This window comes from Procambarus clarkii, chromosome 44 (genome assembly GCF_040958095.1).
Source record: "Procambarus clarkii isolate CNS0578487 chromosome 44, FALCON_Pclarkii_2.0, whole genome shotgun sequence".
NCBI classification, from domain to species: domain Eukaryota; kingdom Metazoa; phylum Arthropoda; class Malacostraca; order Decapoda; family Cambaridae; genus Procambarus; species Procambarus clarkii.
This window is the reverse complement of record NC_091193.1, coordinates 24695219-24718412: the sequence shown is the minus strand read 5'-3', so window position 1 is coordinate 24718412 and position 23194 is coordinate 24695219. Positions and strand designations below refer to the sequence as shown.

General features: G+C 44.1%; 1 protein-coding gene across 2 annotated transcripts in view; it reads left to right on the top strand.

Annotated features, from left to right (window-relative positions):
- LOC123745408 (uncharacterized) overlaps positions 1–23194 on the top strand; it is a 137244-nt gene that overhangs the window by 68946 nt on the left and 45104 nt on the right. For both annotated transcript variants that reach the window (XM_045725935.2, XM_045725936.2), the window contains exons 4-5: positions 2860–2968; positions 12728–13947. In XM_045725935.2, the coding sequence (XP_045581891.1) occupies positions 2860–2968; positions 12728–13947 (1329 nt within the window). The remainder of the gene's footprint in view (positions 1–2859; positions 2969–12727; positions 13948–23194) is intronic.

The window sequence follows — 23194 nt, the reverse complement described above, 5'->3', positions numbered from 1 at the left end:
TAGCAATTTTAACCAGAATAGGGGTTTGTTTTGGGGCGCTTACCTTTCTGGGTGCCTGTTCCGGTCGATGGCAGACATAGAATGCTTCCAACTACACGGGGGCTTCTATAGGCCATTGCTCCCCTTGCCTCTCTGAGGGGGCCCGGTTCTGGCCGTGGTCCCCGGTAGGCCTAAGAACTCCATACACATGACTGATGCCAAAGTCTGACATTAGCATATCAGCCTGGGATAGCTCCGGGGAGCCTCGACCGGCTCCCCGGTCGAGGCTCATACATACAGGCTCATAAATAAACATACTAGTAGTGGGATTGATGACTACGACCGTGCGTTTTGGTTTTTTCTGGGCACGGTCGTAGCTTCAGGGGTTTTTGATGGCTACGCCCGTGCGTTTTAGTTTTTTCCGGGCACGGTCGTAGCTTCAGGGGTTTTTGATGGCTACGACCGGCCTTTTTCATTTTATCCAAAGCCGGTCGTAGCTTCAGGGGTTTTTCCTATTTTTTTTCCCTATGTCGGTTGTAGCATCTGGGGTTTTTCCTGTTTTTTTTCCAAAGCCGGTCGTAGCATCCTCACCCAGAAAATGGCGTTTCATTACATTCAACGCTGGTTTTTTGTACAGTATATATTTACAATACACTGATGTTTGTAGATCATGACGTGAGTTCAGCATTTGGTTTTACCCATTCCACCTGTTCCAGGAAAAAGTTTCCTGAAGATTTTCAACCCATGTTTTATAGGCAGAGTGGATGGTAGGCATGCATCACTGCTTATCCGTCCGGTATTGTTTGTAGCAATGGTATTTGCTGTAGCATGGTGTAGCACACAGTGCCACATCACACGACTTGCACTTATACCTGGTGTCCCTCCTGTTACCCAACCCGTTCTCGCACTTTCTTACAGTCAATATTGACTTATTAAATACGTGCATATGTGACATACTAAACATACTAGTTTACCTTGAAAAGCTTCATAGAAAACACCAACCTTACCTAACCTTCTTAGTATGTTAAGATAAGCATCTTATTGCTTCGTAATTACAATTATTACTTAACCTGTACCTAAAATAGGTTAAGTAATAATTGTAATTACGAAGCAATAAGATGCTTATCTTAACATACTAAGAAGGTTAGGTAAGGTCGGTGTTTTCTATGAAGCTTTTCAAGGTAAACTAGTATGTTTAGTATGTCACATATGCACGTATTTAATTAATAAGTCAATATTGACTATATGAAAGTGCGAGAACGGGTTGTATTACCAGACATTTTGCAAACTCGACCCTTCAGACGCTTCTGCATCTCTACTAGAGAATGGGACAATTTCCTGTTCAGACGTTCTGGAGTATCCACAAGACGGTTTTTTCTTCCTAGCAGAAGCACCACTAGGGATAATATTACTCTCATCTTCTGAGTCTGAAAATGGGAAGACGTTGGCACTGATTTTTGAAACCAGTTCCCCAAAAAATTAAATGAAAACCAGATTTTTGGCAAATATAATTTGTCAAAAATTTAATAATTTTAATAATTTGTTATATTATATTATAACAACATAATTTGTTATGATATAGCAGATTTAATTTTGGATGCCGAAATGCATCTTGGGCGAATATTCATATAATAAATTGTGGACGCCTCGAGGCATCTAGCAAGTGCGAAAGTGTTATATAAATGGTTTTGGCATCCACCACTTTCTCACTTGTTTCAACCATCTACAGCTCTGTAAAAGAGAATTTTCTTATATTTTTTGACGTGTGTGTTTCCTTAGTTTGACTCTGTCATCTCTTATTCTTAAAGATGCAGATGAAAAAAAAATCTTCTTTGCCTATTTCACTGATTCTTGTTACTATTTTGTATGTAGTGATATTTCTTTTTTCCTCCAAATGAATTTTGGGGTTCAGTCGTTAAGCCCATTATCTGTGTCTGTAACCCTTAACACTACCTCCCACAGGATGGGGGATGGGTATGGGGTTCATAATAAATGAACTAAATTAAACCTCCCATTTCTAGCATTGACATGTTTAACACCACCAGCCTCTCTTCATAGTTTGTGTTTTTAAGTTCCAGGAGCCATTTAGTAGCATATCTTTCCCCACTTTCTAATTTGTTTATGTGCTTCTTGAGATATTGGCACCACCCCTGTTGTATATACTGGTATGTATATTCCAATTTTGGTCCAACAAATTGAGTGTACAGTGTCTTTGGACTTGCCAAATTTCCCTACCGATTTAGCATCATCAGCAAACAAGTTCATGTAACTGTGTATTCTCTCTGGTATATTGTTTATATAGGTATTGAACATTTGCTGGTTATAAGAGCTGAACCTTGAGGCACACTGCTAATGACATTTCTCCTGCCAGATACATTGCCTGTGATCACTACTCGTATTTGTCAGTCTGTTAACAAATTTCTCATCCAAATGTACATGTCCGTGTTTGCTTAGTCCCTCTTCCCCCAAACACTTTGACTTTACATGGACTTTTTCTATTTTCCTGATGATGTCGTGTGTTATCCATTTCTTTTGCATTAACTTTGACTGCCCATATTTTTTGTGTACTTTCATGATTTTGTAAGCTAGCTTGTACATTCTCTTCCATTTTGTACATGGGCATGTGCTTTGAGAGAGCCTTATGATTTCTTCGTTGCATAACATATTCAATTAAAAATTTTAGCCTTACTAGTTTTTGTACTCCTGTATAGCTACTTGTATATTCCCAAAGGACTAAAATAAATATGTTGTTATAAATTGTATAAAGTCTTAAGTTAAATGTTAATTACAGGCTGTGTTATATTTTTAAATAAACAGGGGAAAACAAGAAAAATCCAGTGTCCTCATTAAACAAGCTAATTTAATTTTATTCTTATTCAGGATGCTTGTAGCAGTGGCAGTGGAGAATCTAGTGAGCTTTACAATGAAGGTGGCACAGTCTCTACAACGTATATATACAATTCCAGCATATTTGAACAGCCAGGTCTAGGTGAGTTATCTTGAGGCTTAGTGTTCACTTTAAAATATCTAATCAGCCTACTCAGTATTAATAGCAAGTGATAACTGCTGGTAAATTGGCTTTATGTTTATCAGTTTAGGATCAATTATTTTTCTACACCATGTTTCTTTATCTACTCATGATCATCAGTGTGTAAATCCTTTTCTTAATTATACCCACCTTTAAATGAAATTGATATGTGTGCATGTGATTATTTCTATATCTATAAAAGTGAATGTTTGTCTGTCCATCTGACATTGGAGGCAGATGCTTAGTCCTTCCTTTTGGTTACCTTTTGAAGATTTCAAGGATCAACATACCTGTGGAATGTCTCTGATCATGCTTTCTGGTTGGTGATCTGGTCAACCAGGATGGTTGATACAGCTGCTTGCAGCTTGATGTTCTCGCCTAATTGTGCTTGCAGGGGTTGAGGTTTTGGCTCTTTGGTCGCAGTCATAGCCTGGTTGATCAGGTGTGCTGTGAAGGTGTTTATCAAGTTCCCTTTTGAACATTGAGAGGTTGGCCAGTTATGCCCTTACATGTTTGGGAGAGTGTTGAAAAGCCTTGGGCCTTTGATGTTGAAAGATTTCTCTCTTTGTACCTATTGCATCTGTTTTTTTATGGGGCTGTTTTGCACATCCTCTTATGCCTTCTGGTCTCATGTGGTATTATTTGTGTGTGCAGATTTGGACCCAGTCCTTCAAGTATTTCCCAAGTGTAAATTACTGTATTATTTATCTCTAGCTCCCCGGGTTCGCTTTGGCTCTTTCTCTTTTGCTTGGTCCCAGGAATCATGGATTTTCAGGTCATGTGACCTTTCTTGGCATTGGGCAGCCATTCATCCTTTGGGTGGTTCGGGTTTGGTGGAGCAGGCCTCTAATTCTTACATTCATTGGATCATCTCGGAGTGGGTTCGCTTGAGCTTGATCGATTTCACTTTATCTCTTCGGTGGGTTTCCCACATGTTTCTGGGCCCTGAAACGGGACTGTGCGGATCTCTGGTAAATTCCGGACTTGTCTCGTCTGAACCAGTTGATTCCTTTCTTCGGCCCATGCCTCTAGAGCTGGTCACTTCATTTAACCCTTCTGCTGGGTTCTCGGGGTTTGGCTCTACACGTTACACATTCAGGTCTCTTGCTTCATTCCATCGAATGGACCGTTGTTTCTGTTCCTGGCTTTGCCAGACGTTTGGGTGCCCGGACGTCTCTTCGTGTCTGCGTAGTCTTGGAGTCTGCTACCTTCTGTGGTGCCATTCCCCATCAGTGGACGCCTTTGGTTGGACTAGTCGGAGTAGGGGTGCATTACCTCTTTCCGTCGGTCCGGCTGTTGCTCCGCTTTCTGGCATGTCTGGAATCTGCCAGGGAGAGTGTGATCCTTTTGGCTCCCTTAAGGCTGGCCCAGCCTTGGTTTCAGGTGCTGCAAACATGATGTCCAATTTCGGTCTATTTCTGTGGCTCCGCCTCTTTCCGAGAGCCAGGTGAGTGGTGTTCATCGTTGGTTCAGCCTTCTCTTCCGCTCTTTCTGTCTGGTGTATTGACGCATGTAGATCACCCTCTCTGTGATCAGATGGCTTGTTATAGGTGTCCCACCTGCAATTCTTCTGGCGACAGTATGGACTCTTGGCCGTCTTTTCACCTTTTTTCTATCCCTTTGTTGTTGTTTGGTTCTGGGTGTTTTTTGCTCTTTCTTTCTGGCTGTTCCTTGGTCGGTGTCTTTTGCCGATTGCTATTACCTCTTCTTCTGTGGTGTTGGCGGAGCCACTGTGACTTGCATTAATGGATGTGGTTTTCCTGGCACGGTTTCGCATGCTTATTGTGCTGTTTCACCTCCGGCCTGCTCATGTATCACCTGATCCTGCCTGGCCTCTGGTCAGGTTCCTTCTTTTCTCTCTCCTGCACATTTCATGAGATCCCCTTTGGTCCAGGGTTGTTTCTGGGGATAGCCCCGTCGGCTCCCCGGAGCTTTACCAGGCTGATATGCTAATGTCAGACTTTGGCATCAGTCATGTGTATGGAGTTCTTAGGCCTACCGGGGACCATGGCCAGAACCTGGCCTCCTCAGAAAGGCAAGGGGGAGCAATGGCCTATAGAAACCCCCGTGCGGTTGGAAGCATTCTATGTCTGCCATAAACCGGGTCAAGCATCCAGAAAGGTAAGCATTCCAAAACAAACCCCTATTCTGGTTAAAATTGTTACCAAAAGCCGAACTAGTGGATAGAACTCCCCAACAGAAAACAAGCAAACTAGTATGACGTCACATGTCACCGCGCCGCTGTCTGCGCAGCTTCCCCCTCCCCGGGAGGGGGAAGGGGGAGCCCCAGACCTCCCACGCCGGCTATCCACCCATCAGTTCTTCGGCTGATGCTATAGGCACCAGTTGTGTGCTCCGGCTCCAATAGTTGTTTCAGCACTGTACCTAGAGTGTGGTGTTTGTCTTCTAGGTGGTGCGTGAGCCGGGAGTGAGTCTCCAGTACTTGTGCTGCATGGGCCTTGGGTTCCCTTTTGTAGGTGCCCTGTAAGTACTGCCCTTGGGGCCACCTTCCACAAGTTCTTTGGGATCTGCCCCTGCTAGGCCGTTTACTGCTTAGTTTTCGCCCGCTCTTTGTGTGCTCGGGTGTTCTGTCTCCCTTGTTCGCCTTAGGGTAAGGGGCAGTTTTGCACTGGTGGGGCACAGGGTACTGTGCAGCTTGTTTCCACCAATCATGGCGGCCGGCACTGTTCCGCTTGGGTACGCTGTCCTCTTGCAGGGTTTTATTTTTATTTTTTGTTTATCTACCTGGTGGGGGTCTGCCTTCATTCTTGCCCCTTTGTGTCCCTTGTGTTCTGAGTATTTTTCTGGTGGTTTCCCCCGCTAGGTCCCCGTGAGTGTACACGTCTTGGGGGTTCAGCTCTTAGAAAGTTGTTTGGTAGCTTTGGGCGCCGGTTACCAGTACCCTGCCTGGTATTACCTGAGTGCGAGTCCTCTTATAGTAAACACTCGGGACCCTGGGAAACCCCTGGGGGCGCGCGGGTCCGATGGATGTGACCCCGGAGTCCCCCCTCGCTTCCAGCGAGTTTGAGGGTTGCTCTCACCCCTTGTCTCAGGGTGACTCTGTTTTGCCTCCGTCTGCTGCCTGTGGGGTCGGTGACACCAACCCGAAGTCCTGCGAGTTTTGTTGCTCGTTGTGGCTCAGTTACCCAGTTGTGCTGACTAAGCGGGTGTGGGCAGCAGGGGCGTTGCACTTTGAGCCTTGGTGGTGGCAATGCTCTCATTTGTTTACTCCCCAGGAGCCCCGGGGCTGCCCCGTTTTGGTTCGTATTGGGACTTAGGGATGTTGGTTGCTTCGGTTCCTTCCACGCCCCCTTGTCTTTCCCCTGGATCCCCCCTTCCTGCCTACATCTGGTTCTTTACCGTCTGCGGGGTTCGATGGTTTTGAGACTCTGGCAGTCTTGGGGAATTTCCCTTCCGGGGTAGTGATGGGGGCATTTGAGCCTGTTCCTCCAGCCGTGTTGTAAGAGTCTGCCAGTGGGCTCCCTTCCTTAGTATTTTCGCGGCTGTCCCGGTTTCCTGGTACGGCCGGGGCTTTGGGGGGATGGCTCGGCCCCGGGGCCTGTCGTGTGGGTTCCCCGGGCTGGGAAGGCGCTGACTTGGGGGGGGGGGCCCTTGGCCTTGTAGGAAGGACCCTGCGGGGGGTTTTCCTTCCCTCCCCCCTCCCCCCCTCGCTGTGCGTGCTGTTGGGCGTCGGCCCCACCCCGGGCTTGGTTCCATGTCCTTTGAGTCGGTTGGTTCCGTCCTGTGGGTGGATGCCCCACCCCTTTTTGGGACGGTGTCTTCGTCATGTTTCCCCGTTCTTAGGGTTCTACACGACTTCTGGTCTCGGGTGCGACTATGCCTTTGTGTGCCTTCGGGACTGGTGTTTGCTTCTGTGTTCTCGAGGATTCGGGAAGGTTTTCGCTACTTCCCGTATTATTGGAACATCTGTCGGCTCCTAGACCAGGTCGCCGTATTGGGCTACTTGTGGCCCAGTTGGGCTTCTTGTAGCCCAGTTGGGCTACTCATGGCCCGGTTGGGTTCCCTTTGGGCTCCTTGTCTTCGCTTAGTTGGCCGGTTTTGTTGTTCCTGCTTCCTCTTTTGGCTCCTATCCCGTGTGATGGGTGGGTTGTTTTTCTACTTCGCGGTTCCCTGGGGTTGTGTTCTGTTTGGCTACTTTTCTGGTGCAGTAGTCCTGGTTGGCGCCTTCCCGCAGCGCAGGTTGTGCGGTTCGGCCAGCATGTCATGCACATGCGCCGTAGAGTTTGTTTTGGTCTGGGCGGTGTGTTTCAGTGCTGGTGTTTTGCACCCTTTTTTCTCGGGTGCTTCACCTCTCACTCTTCTCCCTTCTCCGATATGTGCCCCTTCGCTCCGGGGGTGTTCTGGATTCCAGCTGTGGGGAAGACGCCGTGGTTTTCCCTGTGTCATGGGTGTGGGCCTCCTCCTTCGCCTCTACCCTGCTCTCCTGCGTGTCCGGCTCTGGTTTCTTCACCTGGCGGTGTTCCCAGGATCTTCTGGGCACTGTTGGGCCATGTCACGTTCGTGCCTCCGTTCGCCAGGTGAGTTTCTGCGATCTGGCGTCTTTTGGCCGGGCGTTGGATGCGAAGATGTTTATATACCTGTCTTTATTTAGGTATATTTATGTATAAATTAGACCGTTAGCACACCAGTGACTGTCCCTTTTCAACCCTTCCAGTCCCACTCATGTGCATGTCGAACCCATGCTAGAGTCATTCAGGGGACCCACCTCTTTTGTGTTATGAGGTGTGTGGGTTGTGGTGCTGGTTATGTACTCACCTGGTAGGGCTCTCCTGGTTGTGCTTGCGGGGTTTGAGCTCTGGTTCTTGGGTCCCGCCTATATGGAAGAACATGCGGGATAGTACCAGTGGAGTGCAGTGGTGCCATGGGCACACTCGGGGAACATTGTATAAACATCAGAGGTCTGCGGTTGTTACACATCCTACCTGCGAGCATCCGCCATATTGCCGGTACATCCGTGGACTTCCTAGGAACACTAGCCTGTTTTTGAATAGAGGTTTCGGCCCATCCTGGCTGTGGTGGGTTTGAGGGCCTGCGGGCCGCTCCAAGCAACAGCCTGGTGGACCAAACTCTCACATGTCAAGCCTAGCCTCGGGCCGGGCTTGGGGAGTAAATGAACTCCCTGAACCTCATCCAGCAGGTATCTCCGCCGTCGGTCGCCGGGTGTGCAGGTTCCTGGGCCTACTGGGTTCTGTCGTGTCTCAGTTGGCCCTGTCTGAGGTCTGCCTGCACCGTTCTTTGCCTTTGTAGAGGCAAGTTGCTACTTACATGTTGCGTGTTGCGGTGGTGCATGTTGCTGCAGCACGTGTGCATTGGTACCGTGTTTCGCGGTGGCGTGTCCTTGTTCCTGTGTCAGGTTGTGGTGTGGCACTTTGCTGTATTTTGTGCCTAGGGTTTGCGTCGGGGGGTTTGCTTGTTATTTTTCGCTGTCTTCGGGTCCCTGGCTTGGCCCTCCCATGTGCCTGGGGTTCTGTCCCTGCCTGATTGTCCACCCCTGGTTGTATCCTGGGGTTTGCGCTTTGGCTCTTTTGTCCTGCTTTTCCCCAGTCGCTTCCCTGGCATCTCCTTTGGTCGGTTTTGCCTGCACTTGCTGCTATAGGGGGGGGGAGGTCGGTTTCTACTGCTTTCCTTCCTTGTGCGTTCCCTTTGTTTCCTCTGCCACAGGGGTGATCTTCATGCGTTCCTTGGCTTCTTGGGCGTTATTTCAGCCTGTGTCCTATGGTGCCCTTATGTGTCTTGGTCTGTTTTCATTGCTTGTACCCCTTGCTTCGGGTACTGTTCTGGTGGCAACCCTTACGCCTTCTTCGGTTGTCCTGGCTTGCCCTGCCGGTTGCCTTTCAGGGTCTTGTGATGTCTCACATCGGACCTGTCGTTTCTGATCTGGTGGGCTTGCTAGCATTGGGGAGCTTTCTGTTTGACAGACATTCCATCTCCTTTGTGCCGCCTGGGCTTTGGTGGTCACGCCCGAGATCTTCCCGTGGCTCTGCCTTTTCCTGGGCTCGGAGGTGCCTTGTCGGGACTGCTTACATTCTGCCTCGTGTGTCTCCCCTCCGGTTGGTGGTCTGGCGGCTTCGTGGTAGGTGTCCCACCTGCGTACTTCTTCTTGGCAGCAGTATGGGGTATTTTGGTGGTCCTTCCTTTTCCTCATGTCCCTTCTTAGGTGGCTGCAGTTGTTAGCGTCAACTTGGTTTTTCTGGTGGGGGTTGGGCGGCCGTCGTCTTGCCACGTACTGTCGCTTCGTTTCGTGCGGCGCTGGCGGAGCCGCTTCGGCTGGCTTTCGGTTTTGGTGTTGCTTCTGCACCATTAGTAAGCAGTCTCGTGCGTTGTTTCACCTCTGGCCTGTTTGTGCGCCGCTTGCACTGTCCTGGTCTCGGGTCAGCGTGCTCTGTCTTCTCCTCGGATGGTGGTTCCCTTTCGGTTCCGGTTTGTTTTTTCGTCGGCTCTTTTTCCTGTTGGCATTTGCCTCTGGGGGTCGGGTCGCTGGGCTTCTTGCTCCTCTACAGGCGTTTTTTATGCTCCTTCGGTTTTGGCGTTTTGGTTGTTCGGTGGCAGCGGTCTCCATCTTTTCTGGCACAGGATGGGGCTGCTGCGTTCCGGAGGGGGTCCTTGGGCTGTTGGTGCTTGGTTGGTCGGGCCGGGGGTGTGTCGTGTTTTATGTTCAGTGGCGGCCCTCCTCTGTTATTTGCATGCCACAACCTTTATGCCCGGTGCGCGCTTTGAGTTGATCCGGTTCCATTCTTCCCTGTTCGCGGGTGACGGTGTCCCGGATTGTTAGCCGTGTTTTTGCGGCTAGCCTAACTGTGTTCTTTCCCCATGCCCGTGGCGTTCGTGGCTTCGCTGCTCTTGCTGCCGTCTGGGCAGCGTGTCCTTGCTGTCATTCGGGCACTGATCTTCGGTGTTCATTCTGGGGCCTTGCTGCTCATTGTCTCGTGTTGTTCCCGGGCTCTTTTCAGGCTGTGTCGCCTTGGGTTGGCTTTGGCTGCCGGTTGTCTCGCTTCCACTGAGGGGTGCGTGGTGTCCGCCTCGCGGTTCCTTCCCTTAGACCTTCCTCTGTGGGTAGTTAGCTCCAGGGAGCCGACGGGGCTCCCCCCAGAAAACCAGCGTTGAGTGTAATGAAATGCCATTTTCTGGGTGAGACCCGGATGCTCTCCAGCAACCCTCCCTCCCTCCGGTCGGCTGTTTTTCGCGTGTTTTGACATCCAGCCTCAGATCTGATGGGTGGATAGCCGACGTGAGAGGTCTGGGGCTCCCCCTTCTCCTCCCGGGGAGGGGGGAGCTGCGCAGACAGCGGCGCGGTGACGTGTGACGTCATACTAGTTTGCTTGTTTTCTGTTGGGGAGTTCTATCCACTAGTTCGGCTTTTGGTAGCAATTTTAACCAGAATAGGGGTTTGTTTTGGAATGCTTACCTTTCTGGATGCTTGACCCGGTCGATGGCAGACATAGAATGCTTCCAACCACATGGGGGTTTCTGTAGGCCATTGCTTCCCTTGCCTCTGAGGAGGCCAGGTTCCCTCAGGTAGGCCCTAAAACTCCATACACATGACTGATACCAAAGTCTGACATTAGCATATCAGCCTGGTAAAGCTCCAGGGAGCCTTCGGGTCGCCTCCGGGTCTCACCCAGAAAATGGCGTTTCATTACATTCAACGCTGGTTTTTTGGTAACTTTTTGTTCCTTGGCCCTTGTGGGTGTTTTGTTCAGTTGCAGCCGTCTCCTTTTCTGCCGAGAAGTGTTTCGGCTGGCTTCCGGAGGGGTATAGATACATTTGTGGATACCTGATTGGTTCAGCCAGGGGTTCAAAGCATGCTTTATCCTTTGACGACTTTACTTTACTACCGTCGTGCTGTCGGTTCTACGTCAGTGGGCTTTTGTAGGTTTTTCCGGTTTCCCTGGTTCTCTGTTCCGGGGCTTGTGTGTATCAGGTCATCCACAGTGTTGTTCAGTCTAGCCAGCCCGCGGTCTTCCCTCATGTTCTTGCTCTCCGTGTGTATGCCTCTGATGGCTGTTTTTGCTCATCTTGGGCCATTATTCAGATACGAGGGTTTTGGTAGGTGCCTGGGGTCTTGCCGGCCTGGTATCTTGTTACTGTCCTCGGTTCTCAGCAGCCTTGTGCTGCTTTGGGGTGTGTCACAAAGGCCTGTTTTGCCTTTGAGTTGATACCTGCAATGCTTCTGTCTCCTTGGTTGGTCCCATGTTTTCCTTGCTTTGTGGGTAGTTAGTTTCTGGGAGCCAACAGGGGCTTCCCTCAGAAATTCAGCATTGAATGTAATGAAACACCAGTTTTTGGGTGAGCCCCAAAGGCTCCCTGACATCCTCCCTCCCTCCAGTCAGCAGCTGGAGGGAGGGTGTCAGAGAGATGAAATTATAAAATTCAGGAATTTCATAATTCCAAAACTGACCAATGGCAGTACGGCTAACCCAGGCTGGCTTCCCCCTCCCCCCAAGGGGGAGGTAGTGCTAGTTAGCATGGGGGCTGGTTTGACGAAGTTTTGGTCATTTGTTCTTTTGTTGGGGGAGTTCTTTTGATATCTTGATGGCATTGGTCTCATTTTTCAACCATTCAGTAGTCTGTTTTGATTTTGATTTGCCGCGCAGACAGCGGCACGGCGACGTGCGACGTCATGATCATTTGCTTGTTTCTTTAGGGGAGTTCTATCCATTTATTCGGTTTGTGGTAGCAGTTTCACCAGAATAGGGGTTGTTTTGGGACGTTTACCTTTCTGGGCGCCTGACCCGGTCGATGGCAGACATAGAATGCTTCCAACCCCATGGGGGTTTCTATAGGCCATTGCTCCCCTTGCCTCTCTGAGGGAGCTAGATTCTGGCCGTGGTCCCCGGTAGGCCCACAGAACTCCATACACATGACTAATGCCAAATTCTGACATTAGCATATCAGCCTAGTAAGGTCCTGGGAGCCTCCGGATCTCACCCAGAAAATGGCGGTTCATTACATTCAACGCTGTTTTTTTCTTCCGGTTGCTCAGTCTCCAAACTGGTTCACCGACGGCCGACTCGGTGGGGCGGTGGTCTCTCCCGGGAGGTTGATGACAATTTGCTTGTTTCATTGTTTTTCTTAGGATGAGTTCTTAGCCTCTCTTTCGGTCTCCGGTTGCATTTTTTTACTAGTTGAAGTCTGTTTTGAGATGCCTACCTTTCTGGGTGCCCAACCCCAGTCGATGGCAGACATGAATATACTCTCAAAGAGAGATGTTTTCATAGGTCATTGCTTCCTGTGTCCCTTTGAGGGAACCAGATTCTGGCTCGTTGTTTCCGGTAGGCATGACAACTTCATGTGACTGAAGCCCTAGACTAATATAGCTAATATCAGTTCTATAGCTCCAGGGAGTCTTTGGGACTCACCTAGAAAATGGTGCTTCATTACATTTAATGCTGGTTTTCTTAATAGAAGCAAAGTATCATTTGCTTCCATATTACATTTTTATGAAGTATCTGTTTGCAAAGCCCAGTGAGCATTTTTGTTTGTACTGTGTAATTAAATTTTACAACGTTTCACAACTTGTCATTTGTCTTCGGATTTGATTATTTCCAGAGTTAGGTCCATGCATTTCATAATTAATCATGTCACTAAAATTACTGAAAATATTTATTATTTTAATTCTTAAGCTTTTTAATATTTACTAAATGAAATTCATTACCTTTTAATCAATCTGTAATAAATGTTTTGTGTTTTTCTGAACAGTTGCACTGACAATGGCACCCAGCTACCCATGTAATCACCCTGGCAACTTCCACTACTACCAGTATCCTCAAATGGTTGGGGCAGTTCCGGGCTGTATGCCAGAAGGTAAAAGATCAAACTCTGATGGCTCAAGCAGTGAGGAAAGTGGTGGGGGATTAGTTAACCATAATGGGCCTCCAGCATCCAATTCTCCACTAAGCTCTCCACAGTCCTCCCCTTATGTTTCGCCTTTGCAGTCGCTAAGTCCTAGTCGTGCCTCATCTCCTTTGTCTCGGCCTACTACAACCACAACAACTACAACAACCACAACAGCAGCCAATCTTCCACTTACCATTACATCCTCAACATCAACAACTTCTGCCAGCATAATATCGTCTGTTCATTCAAGTGCTCAACCAGCACACAAACATGCTATAGTTGTTACTCAAACAGTTACAACAACTCAAGCTGGTACTAATCATTCAAATACACCTCTTGGGACCACTTCATTAGTACAGAGCCATCGGGGAAAACCGCCATCATCCGGAAGTCGGTCCCAGAGACAATCAGAACGCTCAGGTTCTCGAACTAGAGTACCTGGAGGTTCATCAGGAGGTGACGTTGAAGGAACAGTAGGAAACCAAAGTCATCAGAACAGTCCATCAGCATCACGTGGTGTGATGCAGTCTTCTCTTACTTTCTCCAGTAGCAGTAATCACCCAAAAAACTCTTCTCGATGGTCAGGAAATTCGACTGCTGTTACCACTTCATCTACCTCTTCTTCATCCAGTTCTGCAGCTTCTACTAGTAACATTAAGAATGTTACTAGACAAAATAGTCAAAGTCCCTGCCCAACTTCCGACATTACCACCACTACAAGTAGAACTGGTGTGACTGCATCTGTTACAGCAAGCTCTTCCACATGTAAAACAAACAGCATCAGTAGCCACACAGTCAGTGGATTATTGTCCTCCACCCCTCTATCTTTAAGTGCCACTCAAACTAATAGAAACACATCACCACCAGTCGTCCAGGGAGGAAACCTAGAAAAGTGTGTCCAAACCATTAGCAGTAATTCAGGGATCCGACAACCATCGTCCACAGGAAGTTCCAGTTCCACCAACCAGTCCACTTCAGAAAAGTGTGCTGTGAACAATAACAACTGCCTCAACCCCGAATTTGTAAAACATGAGAGACTTAACAAGTATTACCAGCAACTCTCGGGTTACCCAATTGACAAGGTGAGTTTTAAAGGGGAGTATACAAATATGGTTATAAAAATAAAATACTGTATGTATGTATGAGTATATGTGTGTGTGTGTGTATTCACCTTGTATTCACCTAGTTGTGCTTGCGGGGGTTGAGCTCAGCTCTTTCAGCCTGCCTCTCAACTGTCAATCAATCAACTGTTACTAACTACTGTACTAACAATTTATTTGTTTTCCACACACACACACACACACACACACACAGGGTTGTGTGTGTGAACCACAGGGTTCAGTTCTTGCACCAGTGATGTTTATTGTGTACATAAATGATCTACCAGTTGGTATACAGAATTATATGAACATGTTTGCTGATGATGCTAAGATAATAGGAAGGATAAGAAATTTAGATGATTGTCATGCCCTTCAAGAAGACCTGGACAAAATAAGTATATGGAGCACCACCTGGCAAATGGAATTTAATCTTAATAAATGTCATGTTATGGAATGTGGAATAGGAGAACATAGACCCCACACAACCTATATATTATGTGAGAAATCTTTAAAGAATTCTGATAAAGAAAGAGATCTAGGAGTGGTTCTAGATAGAAAACTATCACCTGAGGACCACATTAAGAATATTGTGCAAGGAGCCTATGCAATGCTTTCTAACTTCAGAATTGCATTTAAATACATGGATGGCGATATACTAAAGAAATTGTTCATGACTTTTGTTAGGCCAAAGCTAGAATATGCAGCTGTTGTGTGGTGCCCATATCTTAAGAAGCACATCAACAAACTGGAAAAGGTGCAAAGACATGCTACTAAGTGGCTCCCAGAATTGAAGGGCAAGAGCTACGAGGAGAGGTTAGAAGCATTAAATATGCCAAAACTAGAAGACAGAAGAAAAAGAGGTGATATGATCACTACGTACAAAATAGTAACAGGAATTGATAAAATCGACAGGGAAGACTTCCTGAGACCTGGAACTTCAAGAACAAGAGGCCATAGATTTAAACTAGCTAAACACAGATGCCGAAGAAATATAAGAAAATTCACCTTCGCAAATAGAGTGGTAGACGGTTGGAACAAGTTAAGTGAGAAGGTGGTGGAGGCCAAGACCGTCAGTAGTTTCAAAGCGTTATATGACAAAGAGTGCTGGGAAGACGGGACACCACGAGCGTAGCTCTCATCCTGTAACTACACTTAGGTAATTACACTTAGGTAATTACACACACACTAGTACAGAGCCATCGGGGAAAACCGCCATCATCCGGAAGTCGGATGATAGTAACAGAAAATTCACTTTCGCAAACAGAGTGGTAGACGGTTGGAACAAGTTAGGTGAGAAGGTGGTGGAGGCCAAGACCATCAGTAGTTTCAAAGCGTTATATGACAAAGAGTGCTGGGAAGACGGGACACCACGAGCGTAGCTCTCATCCTTTAACTACACTTAGGTAATTACACTTAGGTAATTACACACACACACACACACACACGTAGCTCAGTGTAGTTTGACCATGTCGTAGCTCCGTCGATTAAGTCAGCGTCTGGGATGCTCCCGGACATAGGTTTGAATCCGTGTCACGGCCCTTGTGGATTTGTTTTAAGAAACTTAGATGATTGCCATGCCCTTCAAGGTGACCTCGACAAAGTAAGTATATGGAGCACCACTTGGCATATGGAATTTAATGTTAATAAATGTCATGTTATGGAATGTGGAATAGGAGAACATAGACCCCACACAACCTATATATTATGTGAGAAATCTTTAAAGAATTCTGATAAAGAAAGAGATCTAGGAGTGGTTCTAGATAGAAAACTATCACCTGAGGACCACATTAAGAATATTGTGCAAGGAGCCTATGCAATGCTTTCTAACTTCAGAATTGCATTTAAATACATGGATGGCGATATACTAAAGAAATTGTTCATGACTTTTGTTAGGCCAAAGCTAGAATATGCAGCTGTTGTGTGGTGCCCATATCTTAAGAAGCACATCAACAAACTGGAAAAGGTGCAAAGACATGCTACTAAGTGGCTCCCAGAATTGAAGGGCAAGAGCTACGAGGAGAGGTTAGAAGCATTAAATATGCCAAAACTAGAAGACAGAAGAAAAAGAGGTGATATGATCACTACGTACAAAATAGTAACAGGAATTGATAAAATCGACAGGGAAGACTTCCTGAGACCTGGAACTTCAAGAACAAGAGGCCATAGATTTAAACTAGCTAAACACAGATGCCGAAGAAATATAAGAAAATTCACCTTCGCAAATAGAGTGGTAGACGGTTGGAACAAGTTAAGTGAGAAGGTGGTGGAGGCCAAGACCGTCAGTAGTTTCAAAGCGTTATATGACAAAGAGTGCTGGGAAGACGGGACACCACGAGCGTAGCTCTCATCCTGTAACTACACTTAGGTAATTACACACACACAGGTCATGTGTTTTTTTTTTAGGGCTCTGGTAGCTGAGTGGACAGTGCACGGGACTCGTAATCCTGTGGCCCAGGTTCGAATCCCGGCGCTGGCGAGGAACAATGTGCAGAGTTTCTTTCACCCTGATGCGCCTGTTACCTAGCAGGAAATAGGTACCTGGAGTTAGACAGCTGTTACAGGCTGCTTCCTGGGTGTGTGTGTGTGTGCATTCACCTAGTTGTGCTTGTGGGGGTTGAGCTCTGCTCTTTCGGCCTGCCTCTCAACTGACAATAAACTGTTACTAACTACTATTTTTTTTCCCCACACCACACACACACACACCCCAGAAAGCAGCCCGTGACAGCTGACTAATTCCCAGGTACCTATTTACTGCTAGGTAACAGGCTATCCTGAGGGTATCTTGAGATGATTTCGGGGCTTTACCGCGGCCCAGTCCTCGACCAGGCCTCCACCCCCCAGGAAGCAGCCTGTGACAGCTGACTAACACCCAGGTACCCATTTTACTGCTAGGTAACAGGAGCATCAGGGTGAAAGAAACTGCCCATCGTTTCTCGCCGGCGCCGGGAATCGAAACCATGCCACAGGATCACGTGTCCAGAGTGCTATCCACATAGCCACCAGCGCCCCCACACACACCGGCGCCCCCACACACACTGGTGACGTGTGTGTGTGTGTGAAAAAAATAATACAAATGGTAGTTCATAACAGTTGATTGATTGAGAGTTGAGCGGCAAACAGTTCTTGATTGACAAAGAGCAGAGCGCGACCCCCTGCAAGCACAACTAAATGAATACAACTAGATGAATAAACACACATACACACACACCCCGTTATATGGCAAAGAGTGGTGGGAAGATGGGACACCATAAACGTAGCTCTCATCCTGTAACTATACTTAAGTAACTACACACACACACACGTAAAAAGAATTATGTCTGCGGCATATGCGAGGCTGGCTAACATCAGAACAGCCTTCAGGAACCTGTGTAAGGAATCGTTCAGAATCTTGTATACCACATATGTAAGACCAATCCTGGAGTATGTGGACCCAGCATGGAGCCCGTACCTTGTCAAGCACAAGACGAAGCTGGAGAGAATTCAGAGGTATGCCACTAGACTAGTCCCAGAACTAAGAGGCATGGGTTACGAGGAAAGGCTGCGGGAAATGCACCTTACAACACTGAAAGACAGAAGAGTAAGGGGAGACATGATCACTACATACAAAATCCTCAGGGGAATAGACAGGGTAGACAAGGATAAACTATTCAATACTGATGATACACAAACAAGGGGACACAGGTAGAAACTAAGTACCCACATGAGTCACAGGGACGTTAGAAAGAACTTTTTCAGTGTCAGAGTAGTTAACAGATGGAATGCATTAGGCAGTGATGTGGTGGAGGCTGACTCCATACACAGTTTCAAATGTAGATATGATAGAGCCCAGTAGGCTCAGGAATCTGAACACCAGTTCATTGACAGTTGAGAGGCGGGACCAAAGAGCCAAAACCCAACCCCCACAAGCACAAATAGGTGAGTGCAAATAGGTGAGTACACACACACACACACACACACACACACACACACACACACACACACACACACACACACACACACACACACACATACACATACACATACAATAGTATGACATACTGTATATGACAAAGAGTGCTGGGGAGACGGGATACCATGAGCGTAGCTCTCATACTGTAACTACACTTAGGTAATTACTTAGGTAATTACACACATATACACCCCAGAAGTGACTCGAAACCATACTGCCAGGTGCACTATGCAACTGGTGTACAGGAGACCTTAACCACTCGACCATCACTACTGTACAAAAGATGATGGTAGCCGAGGCTATTTGCCCATCATCCCGACGGCACTCTGATGGCTATGTTTGACATAGTTATTTTTTCAAATCGCGTCATTTTTGGGGGCCACGTGTGCAACACAAATGCAAACAAGCCTGAACGGTTCCCAGGCTTCTGGGGTGTGGAGTTTTCAGTTGCATATATGCCTTGTGGGAGCATTTTATATATATATATATTATATATATATATATATATATATATATATATATATATATATATATATATATATATATATATATATATAAATATATATAAATATATATATATATATATATATATATATATATATATATATATATATATATATATATATATATATATATATATATATATATATATATATGTCGTACCTAGTAGCCAGAACTCACTTTTTGGCCTACTATTCAAGGCCCGATTTGCCTAATAAGCCAAGTTTTCCTGAATTAATATATTTTTTCTAATTTTTTTCTTATGAAATGATAAAGCTACCCATTTCATTATGTATGAGGTCAATTTTTTTTTATTGGAGTTAAAATTAACGTAGATATATGACCGAACCTAACCAACCCTACCTAACCTAACCTAACCTATCTTTATAGGTTAGGTTTGGTTAGGTAGCCGAAAAAGTTAGGTTAGGTTAGGTTAGGTAGGTTAGGTAGTCGAAAAACAATTAATTCATGAAAACTTGGCTTACTAGGCAAATTTGGCCTTGCATAGTAGGCTGAGAAGTGAGTTCTGGCTACTAGGTACGACATATATATATATATATATATATATATATATATATATATATATATATATATAAATATATATATATATATATATATATATATATATATATATATATAAATATATATATATATATATAAATATATATATATATATATATATATATATATATATATATATAAATATATATATATATATATATATATATAAATATATATATATATATATATATATATATAAATATATATATATATATATATAAATAAATATATATATATATATATATATATAAATAAATATATATATATATATATATAAATAAATATATATATATATATATATATAAATAAATATATATATATATATATATATATATATATATATATATATATATATATATATATATATATATATATATATATATTAGTATATTTTGGTAGCAGTCTTTCTTGTAAACATATGTTGTTAAATATGACCGAAAAAGTAAGATTAATAATTCTAACAAAAATTTTCTCTATTTCTTATGTTTCTTTTTACTGTTGATGGTAATATTGAAAAATCAATTCTCCAAATTTGGTTTTTATTTCTAGTCTGACGCGACGCTTGAACACGTTTCATAATAATTTATTACATTTTCAAAGACTTTAGTTTACACACACGCAACTGTAACCTGAAAACACTAAAGAGAGTTTTACTGAATGCTAACATTGAACAGCTTGTCTTACATACTCGCATTTGGGTGAGGTGATATGTTGCAACAGTTTTGGATGAGGTGAACAAACTTTTGACCAACACAAGACAGAACACGGTGCAATGGGTATAAATTGGATAAATGAGAGGGAAGAATGGAAGTAACTGCAAAGGGCCTATTGGCCCATACTTCCTCTTGATGCTTCTATATTGGTACGCAGTCTTGAAGTGGGTAGAATATAGTTGTGCATTAATTGGCTGTTGATTGCTGGTGTTGACTTTTTGATGTGTAGTGCCTCGCAGATGTCAAGCCGCCTGTTATCGCTGTATCTATCGATGATTTCTGTGTTGTCTGTTAAGTCTTCTCTGGTGATGGTCTGGGTGTGGGAAGAGATTATATGTTCCTTAATGGAGCCCTGTTGCGTTTGCATTGTTAATCGCCTGGAAAGAGATGTTTTTGTCTTGCCTATATACCGAGTTCTTTGAGGCTTACAGTCGCCAAGTGGGCATTTGAAGGCATAGACAACATTGGTCTCTTTTAAGGCGTTCTGCTTTGTGTCTGAAGAGTTTTTCATGAAAAGTAGGTTGGCCGTTTTTTTGGTTTTATAATAAATCATCAATTTTATCTTCTGATTTTTGTCTGTAGGGATAACGTTCCTATCAACAATATCTTTCAGGACCCTTTCCTCCATTTTATGAGCTGTGGAAAAGAAGTTCCTGTAAAATAGTCTAATAAGGGGGTACAGGTGTTGTGTGAGATGACTCTTCAGAGGTTGCATGGCGTTTCACTTTACTTTTTAAGATGTTTTCAATGAAACCATTGTAGAAGCCGTTGTTGACTAGGACCTGCCTTACCCTACAGAGTTCTTCGTCGACTTCTTTCCATCCTGAGCTGTGGCTGTGAGCACTTCGACGTACAACCCGTCCTCTTAAAAAGAACGTCACTTTTGGCTCGTATGCGCGATATGGCTAAATTTGGACGTAATTTGAAATGAAATCCACTCACAAAAGTGACGTTCTGTTCCGTTTTCTATTTGAGCCGTCCGGCGTACGCGCAGAGGTTATAAGAGGACACTTTAAATTAACGTTTTTCATAACGTTTTGAAACTTTATGAGAATTTCCTGCCCACCTAACCTATCAGAGGACCCTTAACTTACTGTTGTTGAAAAAAAAAATCCCAAATTTATTTTCATATTTTTTTCAATTTCAAATTACGTCCAAATTCGGCCATACGGGCAAACGGCCAAAAGCGACGTTCTTTTTAAGAGGACAGGTTGCGACGTAAGCGTTGACAACACTTCTCTTGTACCTGTCTGGGCAGCCACTGTTGGCATTGAGGCACATTCCTATGTTGTAACTGCAAAGGGCCCTTTGCAGTTACTTCCATCCTTATCTTTAATTTACCCAATTTATACCCATTGTTTCATGTTCTATCTTGTGTTGAAAGTTTTGTTTACCTCATCCAAAACTGTTGTAACATATCACCTCACCCAAATGCGGGTATATAAGATGAAAGCTGTTTAAATGATAGCATAGAACTCTGTTTAGTGTTTACAGGTTATAGTTGTGTGTGTGTAAACTAAAGTCTTTGAAAATGTAATAAGTTATTATGAAACGCGTTCAAGTGTCGCGTCAGACTGGAAATAAAAATGAATTTTGGAGAATTGATTTTTCAATTACCATCGACAGTGAAGAGAAACGTAAGAAATATTGAGAAAATTCGTGTTAGAATTATTAATCTTACTTTTTCGGTCATATTTAATAATATATGTTTACAAGAAAGACTGCTACCAAAATATACTAATATATATACTGTATATATATATAATATATATATATATAATGTCGTACCTAGTAGCCAGAACGCACTTCTCAGCCTACTATGCAATGCCCGATTTGCCTAATAAGCCAAGTTTTCATGAATTATTTGTTTTTCGACTACCTAACCTACCTAACCTAACCTAACCTAACTTTTTCGGCTACCTAACCAAACCTAACCTATAAAGATAGGTTAGGTTAGGTAGGGTTGGTTAGGTTCGGTCATATATCTACGTTATATCAAGGCAAATAGGGCCTTGAATAGTAGGCCAAAAAGTGAGTTCTGGCTACTAGGTACGACATAATATATATATATATATATATATATATATATATATATATATATATATATATATATATATATATATATATATATATATACTGTATATATATATATATATATAAATATATATATATATATATATATATATATATATAAATATATATATATATATATATATATATATATATATATATACATATATATATATATACATATATATATATATATATATATATATATATATATATATATATATATATATATATCGTACCTAGTAGCCAGAATGCACTTCTCAGCCTACTATGCAAGGCCCGATTTGTCTAATAAGCCAAGTTTTCCTGAATTAATATATTTTCTCTAATTTTTTTCTTATGAAATGATAAAGCTACCCATTTCATTATGTATGAGGTCAATTTTTTTATATTGGAGTTAAAATTAACGTAGATATATAACGGAACCTAACCAACCCTACCTAACCTAACCTATCTATATAGGTTAGGTTAGGTTAGGTAGCCGAAAAAGTTAGGTTAGGTTAGGTAGTCGAAAAACAATTAATTCATGAAAACTTGGCTTATTAGGCAAATCGGGCCTTGCATAGTAGGCTGAGAAGTGCGTTCTGGCTACTAGGTACGACATTATATTTATATATGTGCAAACAAGCCTGAATGGTCCCCAGGACTATATGAAACTGAAAACTCACACCCCAGAAGTGACTCGAACCTATACTGCCAGGAGCAACGCAACTGGTATGTACAGGACGCCTAAATCCACTTGACCATCACGACCGGACAAAAGAAAGTGATAGCCGAAGCTATTTGAACCACTTCCCCGCTGGCACTCGGATGGTAATCTTGGGCATAGCATTTTATCAAATCTCTTCATTCCTTGGAGCACACGTGAGGAACACAAATGCAAACAAGCCTGAATGGTCCCCAGGACTATATGCAACTGAAAACTCACACCCCAGAAGTGACTCGAACCCATACGGCCAGGAGCAATGCAACTGGTATGGACAGGACGCCTTAATCCACTTGCCCATCACGATCGGACAAAAGGAAGTGATAGCCGAAGCTATTTGAACGACTTTCCCCACTAAAATTTGATAAAATGCTATGCCCAAGATTACCATCCGAGTGCCGGCGGGGAAGTGGTTCAAATAGCTTCGGCTATCACTTCCTTTTGTCCGGTCGTGATGGTCAAGTGGATTAAGGTGTCCTGTACATACCAGTTGCGTTGCTCCTGGCAGTATGGGTTCGAGTCACTTCTGGGGTGCGAGTTTTCAGTTATATATATATATGTATATATATATATATATATATATATATATATATATATATATATATATATATATATATTATATAGATATAGATAGATAGATAGTACCACCTACTGGTACTGTGGAGGTGGTACTGGCTGTGTGTGTGTGATTACCTAAGTGTAGTTACAGGATGAGAGCTACGCTCGTGG